The sequence below is a fragment of the Camelus bactrianus genome, chromosome 2 (assembly GCF_048773025.1).
Source record: "Camelus bactrianus isolate YW-2024 breed Bactrian camel chromosome 2, ASM4877302v1, whole genome shotgun sequence".
In the NCBI taxonomy this organism is placed as follows: domain Eukaryota; kingdom Metazoa; phylum Chordata; class Mammalia; order Artiodactyla; family Camelidae; genus Camelus; species Camelus bactrianus.
In genome coordinates, this window is record NC_133540.1 from 132,673,436 (window position 1) to 132,693,189 (window position 19,754).

Genomic DNA, 19,754 nt, shown 5'->3' on the forward strand with positions numbered 1-19,754 from the left:
AAGGCAGGCAGGGCCCAGGTGACCTTCCCTTTGGCCCAGGCGGCACCCCAGTGGGAGGAGGGCCCACAGTCACGGAGCCGGCCCTGCCGCTGCCGGGACCCTCCGGGGGCGGGCCTTCTCCAGCTGTGCGGCAGAGGCCTGGCACACAGGGACGTCAGGGCGCTTCCACTCGGCTGCCTTTTCTGTAGTGACCCCTTGAGGGGAGTGGGGCTGATCTGGGCGAAAATGGGAGCGTCTCAGCCCTGGCTGCGTCTCGGAGTCACCTGGGAGCTTTTCAAAAAATGCTGATCCCCAGACCCCCTGCCCTAGACCAATGCAGTCGGTGTCAGGCGTTGGCCTGGGCTTCCAGACTTCCCTGAAGGCTCCCCCGCTGATCTGAATGTGAAACCAGGGTTGAGAGACCTTAGACTGAACGATTTGATTCCTTCTAAGTCCAGTTTACAGCCCATCCCATCCTGTGGGCCGCTGACTCAGTCAGACGACTAGCCCCCTTCTCCCCCTGTTCCACGGATGGTTTGCTGTGCTGCTGAGTCGAGGAAGAACAGGACGGATGTTGCCCTGTTTGTTTCCTCATTGCCCTCCTCCCGCCTGAAACCCCTCGTTCATCCGTCCTGTGAACACATGCCTGGTGCGTCGTCTGTCTCCCTCCCCACGGCGCTCACGCTTGAGAGCTCGGACCCTGCGCTCTTCCTGTCCCGAGCTCCCGGGGCCCGTCGCTCACGGGTGTGAGTGTGTATTTGTTGAGTGAACGTCTCATGGTTGGGTAACAAGAGTGTATGTTTTGCTGGCCTACATTTTTTTAACTCCATTAACAGTCTGTTGGAAGAGTTCTAGACTGGCCCAGCATGTCCCTTGCACACGCCTGGCGGGCTGACCCGACCATGTCCGCTTTTAGTGACTACTTAAGGTCTCCAGCGGGTTGTAGACCTAACTGATCTGACTTTTCAGTGAAAAATGAAACAAGAATGTGTGTTTCATAACTGTGTCTTAATGAAATTTCCCCTCCTTTCCCTCTTTTCCCTTCTCCATTCACAATGATTAAGAATGTTATACAAATGCCAAGGGAGAGAATGGTATAGAAGAATATCCAGATGTTAAAGAAATACCCAGTAATGAAGAGCGTCTGTTAGATTTTAATAGGGTAAGTGGACTGTCCTCCTCCTTATTACTAACTTATAAATGGCCACCCCCCCTTGTCACTCAGGCTGAGACCTGGGAGTCCTGTGACTGCCCCTCCCCATCACCACGCTCTGTGGACGGGCCCTCTCCTGTGCGGCCCTGTGCTCAGGTCTGCGTCACCTCCTACTGCCAAGGCTTCCCAGGTCATGTCCCTCTCCCCTTCCAGTCCATCACACTGCTGCCAGAGGGAGCTTCTCAGTGCACATCTGAGCCTGTCACTACCCCTAAAATCCTTAGGTGGGCACCCTTTTCATCTTTCAGAACACACCACGAGGGAGCCCTCTGGTGCGCCGACTCCTGCCTCTCCCGGCCTCCGTGGGACAGACCCAGCCCCTCGTGCCCCCTGCTGCTCCCGGAGCAGAGCTCTGGTCGTGGCCCCGTGGCATCTGGCTGCACTCAGGCCCAGCATCCCCACTCCCGCCCCAGGCCTGTGAGCTCCCTGAGGGAGGTGCAGGGCCTGTGCCTGGTTAGTCTAGGCCCAGACCTCGCCCAGTTAGGCAGGCAGGTGAACGAACCTAAGGAAACGTCTTTTTCTTCTCAGTGTGATTGTCAGTGTCAGCTGGAGTCCTGGGAGGAACTTCTCCCACAGCATCCTGTGCTGCTGGTGTCCACGGACCTGTCAGACGTAACCCGTCGAGGCAGATGTGTGGGGCCTCCCCAGCCAGTCTTCCCATCTCGTGACTAGTGCCCTGTTCCACCTTCCAGCTTCAGCCCCTGTGCCTAGAACTCACTCTTTGTTCCTCTTGTTCTCACCTTCCACACACAGTCTGTCTGCCCATCATCCTGACCACCCCTTGACCATCCCAAATCCTCCATTTCTCCCACCTCCATTGCTCCCTGGCACCACCTCCCCCTCCACACGGTTGCCCTGGCTTTTCCTGGGTCTCCTGTGGCCACTTGTCCCTCCCCGGTCTTCTCCCTGCACCACAAGGCAGATGACCTCCCAGGCATTGCCTCATCTAGTCTCACAGCCACCCCAGGAGGTAGGGGCTGTCACCTCCATTCTGCAGAAGAGAAAGCTAAAGGCCCATGAAGACTCAGAACCAAGTGCAGACCTGAGCTGGGCACCAATTCTGCTCCCACCCCTGGCTTTGCTGTCCTTCCGCCATTGTACCTCCCCCCCCCCCCCGGTAGCGCACCTGTCTTTCTGTGCTCCTTCCTGGGGCTCAGCCAGGGACGGTGCTACCACGTGGAAATGGGATCAGTGCTGGTTACTCCGCTCGGGGGATGTAGCTAGCTAGCCACTGTGACCTGGCAGTGTTGCTAGTTGCTGTAAGTGGGGGTGCTGCTCACTATGACGGGGGTGGGGTGGGGGCAGACGTGCTAGTCACTCCGAGGGAGAGAGAAGCATTACTAGGTGTTATGACTGGGGCAGGACTGCCGCTTGCATTTCGCGTCCTGGGGCCAGGGATGCTGACCATCTGGTGTGTGGGCTACAGTCCCGCCCAACCAGAAGTTTCCCTGGAAGGTAGCAGAGACTGACAGGCCCCCAGTTCAGAGGCACAGCCCCAGGTCCCAGGCCAGCTCTGGCTGTTCTGGCGAGGGGGGACCTCTCCTCAGAAGAGCCACCTCCCTAGCCTCTCTTGTGTGTCTGCCATGCCCCCAGCTCGTCTGGCAGCGGGATGATGTGTGCCCTTGGCTTGCTTGTCGTTTTCCCCCGTCGTCTCCCTCAGAATGGGAGCCCCCGGCGGGCAGTCATCCTCTCAGTGGAGGTCGTGCCAGCTGCAGCCTGGCCTCTGGTGGGTGCTCAGAAACTTGTCTCTGTCCAGCCCTGATGTAGCTGACGTTCTGTCCAAGGGGCTGAACACAAAGGATCAGGGTTTGGGATCCTTTATGGATCAGGGAGAAAAGCTTGTTTGTTTTGCTTTGAAACAGGAAGATCTTCATATTTTTGTAACTCTCCACAGGAAAACGTCAGCAATTTGCTACTTAATCTCTGTATGTAAAAGAGTATCTTGCACAGCCCTTCTGGAAAATTATCTGACTTTTGATATGTTGAAAATTATTCTTAATCTTAGGTGTCTTCTGTTTATGAAGCAAGGTGTACAGGAGAGAGAAATTCTGGAGCAAAATCAAACGGCTTCCGCAGAAAGATGTACTCCAGCGCCAGCTCCAACTCGGAGGACACGGGCTCGGAAGGCGGAGGCGAGTGGGTGGACCCCAGCGAAGAGGACCTCTTTTCTCGAACTCATCTCTAAACCTGCAGAGTAGTACAAATTATTTTTAAAATCGCTATGTGAGGGGTAATTTCCCTTTTGTGAGGCCTGTTAATCTAAACAACAACTTAGGTTTCTTCTTCACTTAACTGGCTCAGATCAGTAATTAGCTTTCTCTTCTTGCTTCTTTTAGAGTTGAGGACAGCTATCCTGTTGAAGATTTTTTTTCCAAGCTGTTAAATTCTTGGCTATTTGAAATAGACTAGATTGTGTTGTCAAACCAAGAATGGGTGTGCATGTGCTCGTCTTAAGTGCCGCTGCCTCTTGCATCTCAGCTGCAGCTCCTTCCCTTCCAGCTGCAGCCACATCACTGTTACCTTCTTAGCATCGCAGTGTCAGCAACCACTTCTGCTATTCAGAGACTTGAGCTTTGGGACATTTAGGCTTTGTCCTCTAAGAACTGGGATGTGAATACTTACCCTGCAGTGGATCAGTGCCTTTCGGAAGGCGAAAGGGCAGCACGGGGACTCGTCCCCGTCTTCATTCAGTAAAATCTCCTGTACATTTGGAATAGAAACCACGAGGGTGTGCTTTTAGAGACTTACAAAATACTGTGTTTTCTCTCTTAGGATTTCCCTCTAGAATATCATGGAAAATACCATGGTTTGTGACTTTCTGGCTACCTGAAGCAGCCAAGGAGTTGGCGTATGGGCTGGCACATGGGGCCACGTGGGGTGCGAGTGCACCCCACCCTGTTCTTATGTGAAAGTTACACTTACACCAAAACACTGTTCAGGGTTATTCGTGGTGAGTCTTAACAAAACTTGGTGAGGACCTTAATTGCAAATTATGGTTTTTCTGGTGACCAACATTGAATTGAAGCCCCCAGAACTTGAAATTGTAAATGTTTGGCATGCAATAAAGGCCGCCTCATCACCCCAAAGAAACCTTGGCTGCGACAGCTAGCTGCTCTTGTGGCTGTGACTTAGTGTAGCTTAGATCTCATTCTGTGTTTGAGAGAATGTTCGAGCAAGTTCAGTGTGTGGTGGGTCAGGGGGCAGAGTACTGATTTCTCCCATACCTGTGTGACTGCTTCATGGGACCCGCCTCCCCGCTGCACTGGGGAATCCCGGGGGTCGGTCCGTCTCGTCCAGTCCTGTCCATTGTGACGATCACCTCCTTGAGCTTTTACACCTCTGTGCAACAGGTTGGAGTTAGAAGGAGCAATAGTTGCAAAACCTAAACATTCAAAGTTGTTTTCTTTTTTTAACCAACTCATTGTTTAAAAAAAAAATGTGTGGAATCAGTTTAGCATGTCTGCGGCATCAGGAGCGGCAGAGAAGTCTGCCACAGACGAGCCGGCTTCACCGCTAACGTTGGCAGGCAGTAAGCACAGAATGTAGTAGCCGGGAGCAGAACTGGCTGAGAAGCGCGATTTGCTTCAAGCATTGGGTTTTGTTGCTTTTCTCTTACCTGACGACACAGAGAGCTCCCTCCAGGGCTGTGAGGGCCTCGCTGTGGGGCCCGTGGGGCCGTTGGGCTCGGGCACGCCGCAGGTCGGGTGGTTTTTTTTTTACAGCACGTCTTTGACACTTTAAAGTGGGTTTGTGTGTGTGCGTGTGTAAGGTTTTATGTTGCTGTTATTTATTTACAGACTTTATAAGGTTTTATGTATTTTTCTTTCTCCAGAGCTTCCTAAAAATTGATTAGCATCTGCACTGAAATATAATTTAACAGCAAAGGCAAAAAAGAGTTGGAAGTTGTAAATTCCTAAAATCACTACGGTGACGATCATTTTAGAAATCGTTACTTATGTAGCAGAGACCAAATACATATATTTCAGACACAACCTTGAGCTCGGTTGGTTTTGGACAGCTGCTTTTTATCAGGAAAGGGCTCCAGGTGGTCAGGGTGCAGACTTCCTTCCCCGCTGGTGGGAAGACCTTGCACCTTCCACGGGGGAATGGGAATGGAGTATAAATGGGCAAGGTGGGTAACAGATTATGTATTTATTTGTTTTCGTAGCTGAGTGGCTGAAGCCCAGAGGCTTTCAGCGACAGAGGTGAACGTGCGGTTTTTAGTTTTGTTAATGGATGATTACAAAGAAAAGCATTTTTGAAAAAGTTGGCAAAACGCTGAAACGCACTGTGGTATGAAGCGCATTGCATATCCGTAGCACTGAAGCATCAGTTTTCCATTCCTGGGCTGAGATTTTTTTCCCCGTGGTTGTATTGTTCTGATTTCACGTACACCAGAGTAACTGATTTTTTTTGTTTTCTTGTGGAGTTAACACCAAATAAAAATTTAAAAAGCAAGTGGTTGTCTTCATTTATCACAGCAAAGGTTCTTTTGTAAAGAACCCCAGCCTCCTTTCAATTACGTGTCCGCAGAGGAGAGAACATGCCTGCGTCACACCACTCCGGGTGGGGGCTGTTTAGTGCCTCTTACAGGTGGTGCTGGGAGCGCTAGCATGCCCTGTGCTGGAGGGGACAGTGGAGGGGCCTGCTGAGACACGAGTCCACCTCTCCCTGCCCCACGAACCACCACCTGAATCTTGCAAGGAACACAACATTTTTGTCCCTGGGTGATAGACAAAGCTTAGTTTTTTTGTTCTGGGGGAAAAAAATCTGTGTATTTATGTTGACATGATCAATGTACATTGTAAGAAAGAAATCAGCGTGGTATTAAAGAGTGTAAAGGGAACTCCATCAGTCCCTCCCTCACCCTAAGGTGGCGGCTTCTGACGTTTGTACAGAACACCCTTCTAGACAGCTGAGTGTATACGTGAATGGAGAGAGAAATGGATATTAAAGGGTTGCAGTGTACTCGCTCTTGTGTAGCTTCAGAAATAGGCTTTTACTCAGACATCTTTTACGTTAGTAACGATCTACATGATTTTTTAGCATATTCCATTATACAGATTTAACAGGTTCCTCGCGGGCCACATTTAGACTATTCGTTTCATGCTTGTTCAGTATCCCGAGTGGCGTTTCTGCAGACATCCTTACACCTGGGTCTCGTACGATCCAGAAGGGCGGCTCCAGCCTGTGGGACGCCGCCTGCTGCGCGTCACAGTGTCCCCAGCATCATGCAGACACGAGGCCGGTTCGACCTGAGCTTGAGGTTGAACGTCCTTTTTCTCACCACCCGTAAGTGAGCACTTACGTGCCTTTCGTCAGAGTTGAGGGGAGGTGAGTTTTCTACAGGAGGGTTTGAACTGTGTTCTACCCACTTACTTCTTTATGGTTTCTGGGATGTGTAAGCATGTTTCTAAATGCTCACTCCATCCTGAGAGTAGAGAAACGGCCTCCCCTGTTACGTAGAGTGCGTCTCTGCACCGGACGTTCCGTGGACAAGGACTGAGCTGAAGGAGTCAGCCTCACTTTCCCCGGCCGCTGGCCAGCCCCCTCAACAGCATTTCCTATGAAGTCCTTACCCAACCGGAGTTGAGGTGACATCCGCATGGGGCTCTCAGGGTGGAACCCCAGGGCAGAAAGCTCGAAGAGGTGCCTTGCACCTGCTGAGCCTCCCAGTGCTGGCCTGTGACCAGCCAGTGGGCAAGCCGTTCCAGGATGCGTCTACTGTCACCACTGGCTGAAATGGCAGGAGCTACATCTTCCGTGGTTTGGTGGCAGTGCCCAGCTGGGGGGCAAGTTGGCACAGGTGGCCGGCTGCCTCCCCGGAGGCGCCTGAGGCAGGACTGGGGGCTGTTGGTGCAGCAGGGTGGCCCCTTGTCTGGGTGCGACAGGAGGTCTCCGCAGGTGTGTGCTCGGGCGCCTGCTTCACTGTGCCCTGGACCGCCTGTCCGCTACCTCGCCGCACGGGCGGGTGCCTTGTGGCCATGACAACCCTTTGTCCCACTCTCCGCTGTGGCTCTTTAAATGCCTGAGAGCGTAATTACTTCACAAGCACGCCCACCCGCAAGAGCAGGGTTGGGGGCTGAGGTACTGTTCAGTGGGGTTGCTCTGTGCACGGTGGCTGGTCACCTGGAGCTGTGATGGCACAGCTAAGTGCTTCCCTGAGGACGGAGGGGTGTAAAGGCCTGTGTTTAAGTGAAATATCAAAAGTGCTCAGGCTGCCGCTGCGCCTGCACACAGTCCAGGAACAGAAAGAGGCCTGGCCCCAGCTTCTCTCGAAAGCAGCTGGGCAAGTGGCCTCTCAGGCTGGGCTGCTGCAGGCATGAAGACAGGACGGGAGCTTCTGCTTCAGAGACCTGCTGCTGGCCTTGCATCACTGACAGGTAGTGAATAGCGTTTCGGAGCCAGTTTCCTCACTTTACCAAACTAGCAACCTGGTGATGACAGCTGCAGCTGACGTGGGTGGTGGCGACGTTGTGCCGGGAATGGTGACAGCGAACACCGGGGGCTCACTCTGTGCCTGGCATTCTTTTCTTCTCGGCAATATTCAGTGTTAGGGAGTAGATACAATTGCCCCATTTTACAGACGAGAAAACTGAGGCACAGTGAGAGGTTAATTTCGTGCTGAGGTCTCACACTTAGTGGATGGGGAGGCCAGGATTCAAACCGGACACTGACCACAAAGCCCATTTGACACTCCCAAACTTCCATCTTGCCAAAGCCCCACTGTAAGAAGGAGTGGTGGGCAGCTGCTTATGCCAAGCAATCTTTTTCTAATCCCCATGAAGTATATAATTGTAAGGGGTCCAGACTGAGTGAGGATGCCTGGTGAGTGTCCACGCCTCAGTGTCCTCACATGTAAGCGGAGATCACAGCGGGTTGCTTGTGAAGGCGAAACTGCAGCCGCCCAGGCGCTAGGGAGCGAGCCGGTGAGACTCAGCCCTGCCCTCCTGCAGGCTGCCCCTGGCTTCCTCCTCTCCCCTCCCACCCCTCCACCCAGGGCAGCAAAGCCCTTGCCTCTGTGTCAGGCCCTGCAGAGGCCTGCACAGCTGGGTGCTGACCATGGTCACATGGCCGGCTCACCCCTACCCTCTCACCCTAACGTGACATCACAGCATCCCTCCCGGTGGGGCCAGCGCAGCAGCAGAACCCAGTACGCCCACCGGAGCCGAGCCAAGGTGGCAGGACGGCCCTGGCCCTGCGGCAAAGGGGCTCCTGGGGCCTGGCTGCCACTGGTCTTCCGGGGCGGCGCGGGGTGCAGGCACGCGGCCTACTGCAGCTCAGGCACTGGGCCAGCCACTTCATGTCACAGTCCAGGGGACCACTCAGGGCCCCAGAGCTGGGGAGGCCTGTTTGAGGGGGGAACAAAATAGGCCCTACCCTCTGGCCTGCCACCCCAACAGGCCCTGGCTTCCCAGAGCCCCAGCCTGCAGTCACAGATGAGGACGTTGGCCCTCAGCTTCCAGACTGAGGAGGGGTAAGCGCGCTGGACGCTGAGCCTCTTGAAGCAAGGCGGCCGGCCTGCTAAGAGCGGGGGCCATTCCTCCCCCTTTCTTCTTATGCACCTGAGAAGGTGCCAAGTGCCTGTGGCCAGTGCTGTGACCCTGAGCCAGTCGCTCTCTTCCTGACTGGAACAAGGTCACCACTGGGGCCCTCCCAGGGCCAGGCCAGGCCAACTAGGGACAGGCAGGTAGAGTTGCCACCACCGGTCTGAGCGCACCTCGCCCTCCCCTCCCAGGTGCTTGTCTGTTCCCACGCGGCTCAGTGTCCTGGGGGCCGTGGAGGAGGCCAGGGCAGGCTGCCCACACCAGGGGCCCCTGCTCTGACCCAGCTGCCTCCACCCCGTGCCCACCCCCCCGGGGCCCTCGCAGCACCCGGGGGTGTCATCCCCGCTCTCTGAAAGCCCGGGAGGCCGGGCCGGGGGCACCGCCAGCCAGCGAGTGGGGATCTGCTGTCACTCCCAGGTCGGCTGTCCACCTTCACACCCCCAGGCCCTGCCCCTCCCCTATCAGACCGCTGGGCAGAGGGAAGGGCCTGGGAGGGACCCGAACCAACTACAGGCACACGGGTTCTGGGAGCCTGGCCAGGGGCACCTCCTGACGTCCTGCTCAAGACACGATTCCTGCTGGTCTCACGTGTCACCCATGACCACGGCCACCTCCACACCCCGCAAGCCACAAGCCCATGGTCGCAGGAGCCGGCTTCCCCACTGGGCTGCCTGACGTGCTGGGGGCTTGCCTGTGCTCGGCATCAGTCCAGCCCGTGGTGATCACAGACCCCGAAACTGCTCGGGGAGGCCAGGGACACTTCCAGGTGACAAACTCACAGTGGCAGACCCTGGCACTTAGCAATAGCGCTGCACTGTGTTGGTCACCACCCCCTACCCCCCACACTCACCTGTGCCTGTCTCAATGCCCCAGCCTTGGGAGCCTAAATTTACCCGGCATTCAGTCCCGCTGCAAACCCCTCCCCCCACCCCAAGTAAGGCCCTACCGGGGCTGCTGGGGGAGCCTGGCCTCTCTTCTAAAAGCAGGTATTTGTAGGCTCTCAGACGGTCCTTCTGGGCTCCTCACCCCCACCCCCACACCTTCCTCCCACCTGAGCCTCCCCTTCCCGAGCTGGGGAGGAAGTGGAGAGGCCTGAGACTCTGGGTGATGTCCTCCCACTGAATTCAGGGCCACTCAAAACCTCTTCTCCCAGGCTCCGCAGCATCATGCTGGGAGGGCGCTTTGTTACCTGGGTGAGGCTGCTGAGCAGTGGAGCCTTGTTGCCTACGCCCAGACCTTCCTGAGTTGTCACGCGGAAATGGGGACAGCAGGCTGGGATCTTTTGGGGCCAGTGTGTCTCCATGTTGGTCTTAAGCTACTAATTAGTGGGGAAAAAAACCGTCTCTGGGCCTTGATTGTAGAACTAGGGTTTAGAAACATTCATGCACTCATTCAACAAACGTGCATCGAGAGCCTACTACATGCCAGGCCCTAAATCTGATGCTGGTCATACATTTTCTCTTTCTAAGTTGGCGAGCCTTCCTCGGCCCTAGTTCTGGCGACGGAGATGTCAGTTTCCTCTTTCATCCCTGCTAGATAAACTTCAGAGGGTCTCTCCAGCCCGCCTGAGCGCCAACCATCGGAAACCTTCTGCAGTTTGAAGGAGAGGGGTGAAGCTCCTCTTCGTTAGAAGGCTCTTCCTTGTCTTACCCCCACATTTCCCTGCCTGACAGTCCCTAGCCGCACCCTGCTCAGGGACCTCAGAAGTCGGCAGGCTTGGAGGGCAGGGTGTGGAGGCCCACCTCTGCCCTGAACATCTGGGCGGCCTTGCCATGACCACGTGGTGTCCCTGGGCAGGGCAGGGGGAGGAAGGAGGCATGCATGCGGCCCTTCCTGGGGAATGAGCTACACATTCATCTGGAAGAAACATATGATGGTCTGTTTCTACCCAATGACTCTGCAGAGGGGCTACTGACAACGTTTCCTTGTTGGCAATGAACCAGTGCCGGGGCACGGCCTCGCTGGGACCGGGAGGCCCAGCAGAGTGTGCGGTGGAGGTTTCCACCTCCCCTTCTGGGGCCAACCGTCTCCCTGCCAGAGGGAGGGCACTGTGTGGGGCAGTGGGAAGAACCTGGGGTGGGGCCAGACTCCCTGGCTCTTAATGAGTCCTGACCCCCTCAGTGTGGCCATTCACCCTCTCTCAGCCTCAGTTTTCTCAGATGAAAAATTGGAAAGTTGAAACCCACTTTCTGGGATTAAAAGGAATAACGTGCCTGCACAGATGGGTGCTGGACGGGTGCTAATTCCTTCATTAGTGCCCACCAGAGTCAACTGGTCACACTATACCAGAAACCTCCTGTTAGTTCATCAGAATCTGACTTTGGTGTCAAAATTCTATGAGACAAACAACCCAGTGTCATCAACAAATACATGACCTAGGAAAAACCAACCAACCAATCAACCAAGGGAGAACTACTTCAGATTAAAAGAGACCCGTCTACCAAGTGCAGTGTGTCACCTTTGGGACCTGATTAACAAACTATAAAAAGGCATTTTTAAAGATAACCGGGGAAGTGTGAAATATTGAGGAATTACTGTTAACTTTATTAGGTACCTGACAGTTATGATTATGCCTCAAAAAAAAAAAGACTTTCTACTAGAGATGTGTGTGAAACATGGGATCTCATGTGTCTGAGATACACACTCAGTGCATCCAGGAAAAAAACAAGAATGCGGGGAGGGAGTAAGAAGAGGAGACGGTGAATCAGGGTAGAGATGGGCACGTGGGGGTTCATCATTCTGTTCAGCCTACTTTGCATATGTTTGAAATTTTCCGCAATAAAAATGGCTCTCAAGATTTTTAAAAATAAGTTCAACGTGGAAAGAGTTGGCGTTTTGGTCTGCAGTGGAACCTAATTCTGAAGAGTCCGGCTGGATCCGAAGAAGGAGTAGCAGCAGACATGGGGGCTCCCTCTCTGCCTCTCTGCCGGGCCCAGGGCAGGAGGCAGAGACAGAAGTTCCGGTGGTTCTGCATGTCCAGGGAGCGCTGGCCTCCCACACAGAGCATCCTGTCTCCTCGAGGAGTGGACCGCTGAACTCGCACTGTCTGGACTAGGAGGGTCCACCATCAGCACTTTCAAGTAAAAATACTGCTGCTTTAGGATGCAGTGTAAAATCAGGGTCCATGCCCCCTCCACCAGTTGCCTGAAGCCTTGCTGGGGGCTGAAGTCATGGAGAGGAGGGAGCCTTCTGCCTTTTTGGACCCCAGGCCGCCTACCAGGCACCTGGGTGCCTGGGGAGCAGCATCTGCAGTCTCCACAGATCTGCGCAGACTTCCTCTTGCCACTGGACCCTCCTTTGCCTATGCCTGCATACATCCCTGGGGATGTGGTTTAACTTCATAAATGGCTTCCTCCTGGCCTCTCAAAGCTATTTTCAAGGCACCAAGCCATCCTTGGCACTGCAGACAGTACGATCTTTGCAAAATGCAAATCTGATCTCATCCCCTCACTTTTACCCCAGTCTCGGCTCCAGCCTTGCCAGTGGGTCTTCCCCACACCACAGGGCCTTCGCACATGCCATTTTGGCTGCTGGGCGCTCTTTCCTGCCCCCTTCCCCTAACTAACTCCCATCAGCCTTCAGGTCTCAGCCTTCCAGATCAGGTCAACTCCTCCCACCCCAGGGCATGTTTTTGTGACACATGTCACAGTTGTGGAACCTTTACTTTGTGTCACTGATCACTGTCTTCCTTCCCCCTAAAACCACAGGCTTCTCGAAGACTGGCGCTGAGCTGGCATCTGTCCCCCACAAGCCCAGCCCCTCGCACGTGCCCCTTGCACTGAGGGTGGCTGTCGGGAGGGTGTGTGAATGGTGAATGTGACCTTCCTGCACACCTGTCATTCTGCTCCCCTGCACCACTTATTTTAGTAAAGAATCTTTTATCTGCTTATCAAGATAAGATGATTGTAGAAATTTGGAAAATTAACAAAAATCACAAAGCACATATGGTAAAATCCCACTACAAGCTAACTTCTGTGGGCATTTTTAATCATTGTCAGTGTCATTCCTTGTTTGATCTTACACGCAGCCCTTCTCATGGAAGGTCACAGTAAGCACCTCCTCACACCAGGATGATGTCCTAATACCTCCCACTAGAGGGGCAGCCCCCCCTCCCTGGATGCTCCAGTCTTCCTAACTGGAGCTCTGGAACCACTGTCATTTACACAAAAGCAAATGATTTACCCACTGTCTCAGACAGATGGGCAGGCTTCCAGGAGAAGCAGCACCCTTGAGAAACTTCATTTTCTCTCTTTCTTTTTCTCTTTCTTTCTTTCATTGAAGTTTACAATGTTGTTTTAGTCTCTGGTGTACAGCATCGTGATTCAGTGATGCATATATGTGTGTATATAGATTCTTTTTCATTATGGGTTACTCCAAGCTATTGAATACAATTCCCTGTGCTGTACAGTATGACCTTGTTTATTTTATACTGGTAATCGTAAAGGCTCAAACACATTCGAAAAAATAAGACAAAAATAATCTACATTTTCTTACTCCTCTCCCCACATTTTACAATTCACATGTCCTCTTTTACGTCTTCATGTGTATTATTCTTTTGCTGTTCATTGTAGTTATCACATTTCCAATTGAGATTTGCTTTTTTTCGGTAGATTCTTGCTTCTTTTCTATTTAGAGAGGAACTCTCCATGGAGAAACTTCACTTTTTGCTGTGGAGGGGAGGGTGGGTCACAGCACAGAAGGGGTCTTATTAGACATTACCTGTTGTAAGGCTGTGCCCAGCCATGGTGGGTCCCCGGTGGGAGAGGAAAAGGATGTCTTGACTCCCTTTACCCTGTAACCCTCTCCTCCTTGGGCCTCAGTTTCTCCATCTGGAGAACAAAGTGTTGGGCTGTGATATTGGCTGGTGAGAAATAGAAATTAAGAAACTACAACCGCTCTGCTGATTGACATGGAGCAGCCAGTACCCACCAGGCACCTGCCCACCCCGCCGGCTACTCCCTGCTCCCTGTTCTCTGCTGCACTTGACTTCCATAGGGTCCCATGAGGGAGGGAACATTTTTTAAGCTCTGCTTCAGTGATGCAGAAAACTGCAGCTCTCAGAGGGCACTTACACCGTTACTAAGCAGCAGAGTAGGACCAGATGCAGGGCCACCTGACTCGAAAGCTCAGACTTCTAGTCACAGAGAACAGGGTGCAGGACAAGAAGACAAAGGAAAAGCTCGAGCGGCTCTCACTCCCGCGGTCCTCTCTGGAAGGTGGGATTGCGGGCGCTATGTGCTTCCTTCTGTGGGCACATCTGCCTTTGCCAAATTGCCCACGATGGTTATGAATTTTTCTTACATGGAGAAAAAGTAAAATATCTTTTCCCACCTTTCTCTCTTCTATTAACTGAGAAGGGATCGTTTCTGAATCACTTCTCAGTCCTTAGCTTTTACCACACAACCAGGCAGGCGCACACAGATGATTTGGTAAATATTTGAGTCATGATAAGGATCAATTTTTTTTAATCCATTAAAAAGTACCTAGGGCAAAAATCACACCCCCAGGCGGTTACAAAGCAGGTGCCCAGCCTGCGTGGGTCCTTGACCCATCAGGAGCCACCAGGAAGTTACCGGTGATGACCGCTCAGAGGCTGGTGAAGATAGTTTACGTCTCTTCTGCAAACAGAAGGCTAGACTTTTCCTCTAATATTTAAAATGCACAGAAATGCAGGTGCTCATCCCTGTACATCTGAAGTCATCCTTGTGAAGTTCCAGCCTGTCTCATTCCACACGCATGTGACCGCTGTTCGTGCTGCACACGCTGTGCCTCGGGTAAACCCCACAACTCTTTTTTTTGTTTGTTTTTAATTGAAGTACAGTTGATTTACAACGTTGTGTTAGTTTCTGGTGTATAGCACAGTGATTCAGTTATACGTACATATATTCTTTTTCATTATAGGTTATTATAAGCCTTCAAATTTAGTTCCCTGTGCTATACAATAGGACCATGTTTATTTTATACATAGTAGTTTGTATATGCAAATCCCAAACTCCCAAATTATCCCTCCACCCTCCCCTTCCCTCAGTAACCATAGTTTGTTTTCTATGTCTGTGAGTCTTTTTCTGTTTTGTAAGTAAGTTCATTGTCCTATTTGTTCATTGTCTCTAACGTACTTCACTCAGTGTGATGATCTCTAGTGTCCATCCATGTTGCTGCTGCAAATGGCATTATTTCATTCTTTTTAATGGTTGAGTAATATTCCATTGTGTATTTATACCACATCTTCTTTATATAGTCATCTGTCAATGGACATTTAGGTTGCTCCCATGTCTTGGCTGTTGTAAATAGTGCTGCTATGAACATTGGTGTGCATGTATCTTTTGAATTAGAGTTTTCCCTGAATATATGCCCGGGAGTGGGATTGCTGGATCATATGGTAAGTCTATTTTTAGTTTTTTTTAAGGAATCTCCATACTGTTCTCCATAGTGGCTGCACCAATTTACATTCTCAACAACAGTGTAGGAGGGTTCCCTCTCCTCACCCTCTCCAGCATTTATCAAAACCCCCACAACTCTTGATGTGCCCATTTTACAGGTGAGGAGGCTGAAGTTCAGGCATGATAAATACACCACCCCCATCGTCACTCAGGTGCAGTGAGCAGCACAGCTGGGATGGGGTCCCTGGTCTGAGCCTGGGCCTCTTCCCTGACCCCACGTGGTCCCGCTGCTTAGGCCTCTGGAGAGGCTCAGGGGGGCTTCTTGGGCTCCTCTTATGTCTTCAAAGCAGACATCTGCTGGGGGCCTTGATGGGGAGCCGAGAGAAGCTCTGTGTCCCCCAGAAGGTGGGCCCGCCACTCACCTCCTCTGGGTGGTGCCACCCCTGCCCCTTCTCCAGGCAGACCCTCACCTGCCACTCCCTAAGCCCCACCCCTCCCCAGAGACTGCATCTCCCCACAGGCTCCTCAAAAAAGGTTAGGTTACAAGAGAAAAAAGCCCACTGGCCAACTCTGTCCCCCAGCCGTGAGCTCACCCTGCACAGGAGGCAGCGGGCAGCTAGGAGCCATCAGCGTGATTAGCAGACATTTAAGGACAGAGCTGGACCTTGTTTATCTGCTCGCCCCGGTATTAGTTGGCTGTCGGCGCCCAGCACAAAGGCTGGAGCATGGAGAGTGGGGGCACTAACCTGGGGGCTGGTGGGGGGCACTGGCAGGAGGAGGGGCAGGCCTCCTGACCAGTGATGGTCACAGGGGAGGAAGGTCTGCAGGCCTGGGGCTCGGGGCTCGTGTGAGGCCCCTCAGGACAGAGACCTGGGAGAGGCTGAGGTCTGTTCCCTCTCTAAAGAGGAAGGGGCAGGTGCTCCAGAGGGAAAAAAGCAAGAAGGAGCCCTGGGCAGTTTTGTGAGAGCTGGGGACGTCCGCCACTCCAGGTGCAGGATGGAGGAAGGACGGCGGGGACTCGGTACCGGGGTATTTAGGAAGCCAATTCCTGCAGCGAGGACGGGGCTGGGGCCAATCGTGCATGTGTGTATGTGTGCCTGTGTACACGCTTTGGAAGCTGTTGGTTGGTGGGTAGAGGAAATAGGGGTGGAGGTTTGTCAAGAAGAGGAACATGGGGTACATCAGAGAAGGTTCCTTTAAGACAGGCGAGACCTAAGGTTGTCTGAGGATGGAAGAGGAAGGGGAGAGGTTGATGTCGCTAAGTCAGGGTGAGCGGATGTGTCAGGAAGAAAGACAGCACATACTAAGTAGCTCCTCTGTGTGGCATCCGAACCACTCCCCCTGAGGTATGTGGGACACCCCTTCCTCTGAAAGAGGAAACCAAGGCTCAGAGAGGTTAAGTAACTCGCCCAGAGTCACACAGTAAACACTGGAGCTGGGATTCCAGCCCAGACCTGCCTGACCTGCAAGCTCACGTTCTCTCCTACCACCACTCTCTTCTCAGGGGCCAGAAAAAGAGGGGTGTCTGAGGGGGAGGCAGCAGGGAAGGAGGGGTGTGGAGTACGTGGTGTGGGCAGGGCCTCACCCCCCCACCCCCATGTCAAGTAAGTCACACACCGTTTGTTATGTCCATCCAGAGCGGGGACTCTGGAGCCCGAGGGCCTGGGCACAAAGCCCACCTGTGGACCTAGCAGCCGTGGGGCCCCGGGCAGGCAGGTTTCCTGCAAGCGCCTCAGTTCCTCTCTGCAACACGGGTGGCGGCCAGGATGGTGGGAGAGGACACACACGGTGTGGGGCTCAGTGAGGCTGTGCTATCATTCCCTCCCTGAGCGGGCCCTGGCTGCCCACTGGGGACCTGGGACTGCACAGGGATCCTACAAGGCACTAAGGCATCTGGGAGGTGTCCCAGGGCTGCCGGGCCAGCAGGGCCTTGGGGTAGGGGTGGGGGTCAGAGTCAGGAGGCTGTTCTGGAGTGGCCTTCTGAGCCACACACTGAAGGGGACTAGGATGTAAAGGAGGAAAGGAGTCCCGGAGTTCCAGGCAGAGGGCAGAGCAGGTGCAAAGGCATGGATGTGAGAGGTCGAGGGGCTTTGGGGCGCCTCCAGGCGGCTCTGGGAGCTGGCAGAGCCCTCAGGCCTGAGACAGAGCCTCACCCATGGAGGGGGCAGGGCGTTCCCTGCAGGGTCAGCCGGTATGGGAAGGAATGTGCCCCCTGCCCTCTCTGCCCCCTGCCCCCTCCTCACGGGGCTCCCACGTGCGACCTGACCCCGCAGCTTCTAAACTGGGCTTTGCTCTTTGATGGTGGCAGCAGCAGCAGGCAACTGGGTGATCCCTTTAAAAAAAACAAGGCTATTTGGAAAATTCCACTGTGGTGTGCAGGAACTCGGAGCCCCACCCCCAAGTGCTTTCTGTGGTTTCTTGGTACCTAGAACCTTAAGACCTCCAGCCCCGGACGCTTCTTAAGCATTGGTGAGCCGCAGGCCCCAGGGGTCCCCTGCCTCCCCAGCCCCAGGCCATGGGTTCCATTCTTCGGAGGGTCTATTGGTTTCATTATAACTTACTTCTTCCGATTAATTACATGGGATGCTCTGAGAATTAGTGACCTTTGATCTGGGGTCAGACCCATCTGGATTCAAATGTCCCCAGTAAAATGGGGCAACAGCACCGCACAATGGGGCTGCTGGGGCAGCTAGAGATGCTATTACAGACTGTGGGCCACACAGACCGCAGTCACAGGGCTCTGTTGTCAGCACGCCCATGACAGCAAGCCGCTGTGCGCTGATTACCTAACCCCTTGGAGCACGAGTGTTCCCATCTGCAAAATGGGAACAGGATTTGTCTTGCTTTGGTGGGAAGGGCAAGGGTGCAGAGCTCTCATCCCATGGCCCCAGGTTACGGTGCTTTCTGAAGTCTGTGGCTTACCCATCATGATGTCAGCATCTTAACGCATCTCATAAATAGAGCATATGTCCGTTGTGGGAAATCTAACAATTTCAAAATACCTAATCAGAAGACATTCTGTGTGTTTTGATATCATTTCAGTGTTTCTTCCTGTTTATTTTTGTGCATAATGCAGAGTCCATTTTCTTTGATTATACTTTATTTAAAACTTAGTATCACTCATAACTTAAGCATCTCTTTGCTATAATAAACCACTTGAAGATTTGTGGCTGCATATAAGTCTCTCTGTTTAGCTAACCTTTCCCCATGGTTGGACAGCTACATCGTATCCATTTCACTGTTGTAAGTTAACACTGTGGTGAGCATCTTTTTGCAGCGGTCTTTGCCTGAATTTTGTGGTAATTTTATAAGGATAGCTCCTTGCCAGTGTACTTTTAAAAACATTTTTAAATAAAAAAATTTTTTGAGGGGGGAGGTAATTAGGCTTATTTATTTATTTCTTTTAATGGAGGTACTGGAGATGGAACCTAGGACCTAGTGCATGCTAAGCGTGTGCTCTACCACTCACTCTATACACCCCTCTCATTGCCCTAGCGTACTTTTAGACTAAAGGGATTCAGTGTGTTATAACTTTCTCTTTGGCTGGAACCACACCTTCTCCCTTTTATAAACGTGCTACTGCTAAGAGTTCCGCCTCCTTGAATTCACCGGTGGTAGTCTACCGCAGGTAGGAAGCAGGTGGCTGCACTGAGTGCGATCGAGCTGATGACCTGGCATGCGGGTCTCATGCTGTTTCTTGCAGCAAAACGCAGGGGTTCATGGTGGCTGCTCTGGTTATCACAACACTTTTCTGTCTCCATCTTTCCTTCTTCTTTTTTTGTATATATATTTTTATTGAAGTATAGTCAGTTTACAATGTTGTGTCAACTTCTGGTGTACCGCACAGTGCTTCAGTCACACATGAACACACGCATATGTGTTTTCATATGCTTTTTCACCATTTCACTATAAGATATTGCATATAGTTCCCTGTGCGTTATAGTATAAACTTGTTTATTTTATATATATTATATTAGTTAGTATCTGCAAATCTTGAACCCCAGTTTATCCCTTCCCACTTGCTTCCCCCCCAGTAACCATAAGTTTGTTTTCTATCTCTGTGTGTCTGTTTCTGTTTTCTAAATTAGTTCGTTTGTCTATTTTTTTTTTTTTTTTTTTAGATTCCACATGTAAGTGGTATCACATGGTATTTTTCTTTCTCTTTCTGGCCACGTTTCTGTCTTCTATGGGCCTGCGGTGCTGGAAGGTTTACCTCCAGCGACCCAGGCTACTCCTGAATTCATTTTTTTTCTCCTATTGCACAATTTCCAGAAGCAACCAGAGAAACCCATATTCTAGGCATTGTGTCCTAAAAATAAGAACTTGCATCTCCACAGGGAAATCTTTTACCCCAAGGAATCAAGACAGAAAAGATAAGCTTCCCTGGATTTCTGAAAGCCTTCGGGCCAGAGGGCGGCGCTTTTGAAATAAAGGACGGTGTAATCTGCCTTTGCCCGGCAGAGTCGGGCCCACTGCCAGACCACATGGAGTGTGTCAGTTGCTGGACCCTTTACTCACACCCTGGCCCCTGGTGGCTCTGAACAGAAGCTGGGGACAAGGAGGGTAGCGGGGAGGATGGCGAGAGGCCAGGAGCTCCTGGATGGTGGGGGGAACGCTGAGGCCTGGGCTGAGTGT

The 19,754-nt window shown here is 52.4% G+C and overlaps 1 protein-coding gene across 6 annotated transcripts in view; it reads left to right on the forward strand.

Annotated features, from left to right (window-relative positions):
• The window catches only part of KIAA0232 (KIAA0232 ortholog), an 83,003-nt gene extending 77,353 nt beyond the window's left edge, over positions 1 to 5,650 (forward strand). For 4 of the 6 annotated variants that reach the window (XM_074350669.1, XM_074350666.1, XM_074350673.1 and 1 more), the window contains 2 exons: positions 1,044 to 1,141; positions 3,198 to 5,650. In XM_074350669.1, coding sequence (XP_074206770.1) covers positions 1,044 to 1,141; positions 3,198 to 3,377 — 278 coding nt within the window. In that variant the 3' untranslated portion in view covers positions 3,378 to 5,650. The remainder of the gene's footprint in view (positions 1 to 1,043; positions 1,142 to 3,197) is intronic. The other 2 variants (XM_074350674.1, XM_074350684.1) reach the window with 1 other exon arrangement.
• Positions 5,651 to 19,754: the final 14,104 nt, after the last annotated feature.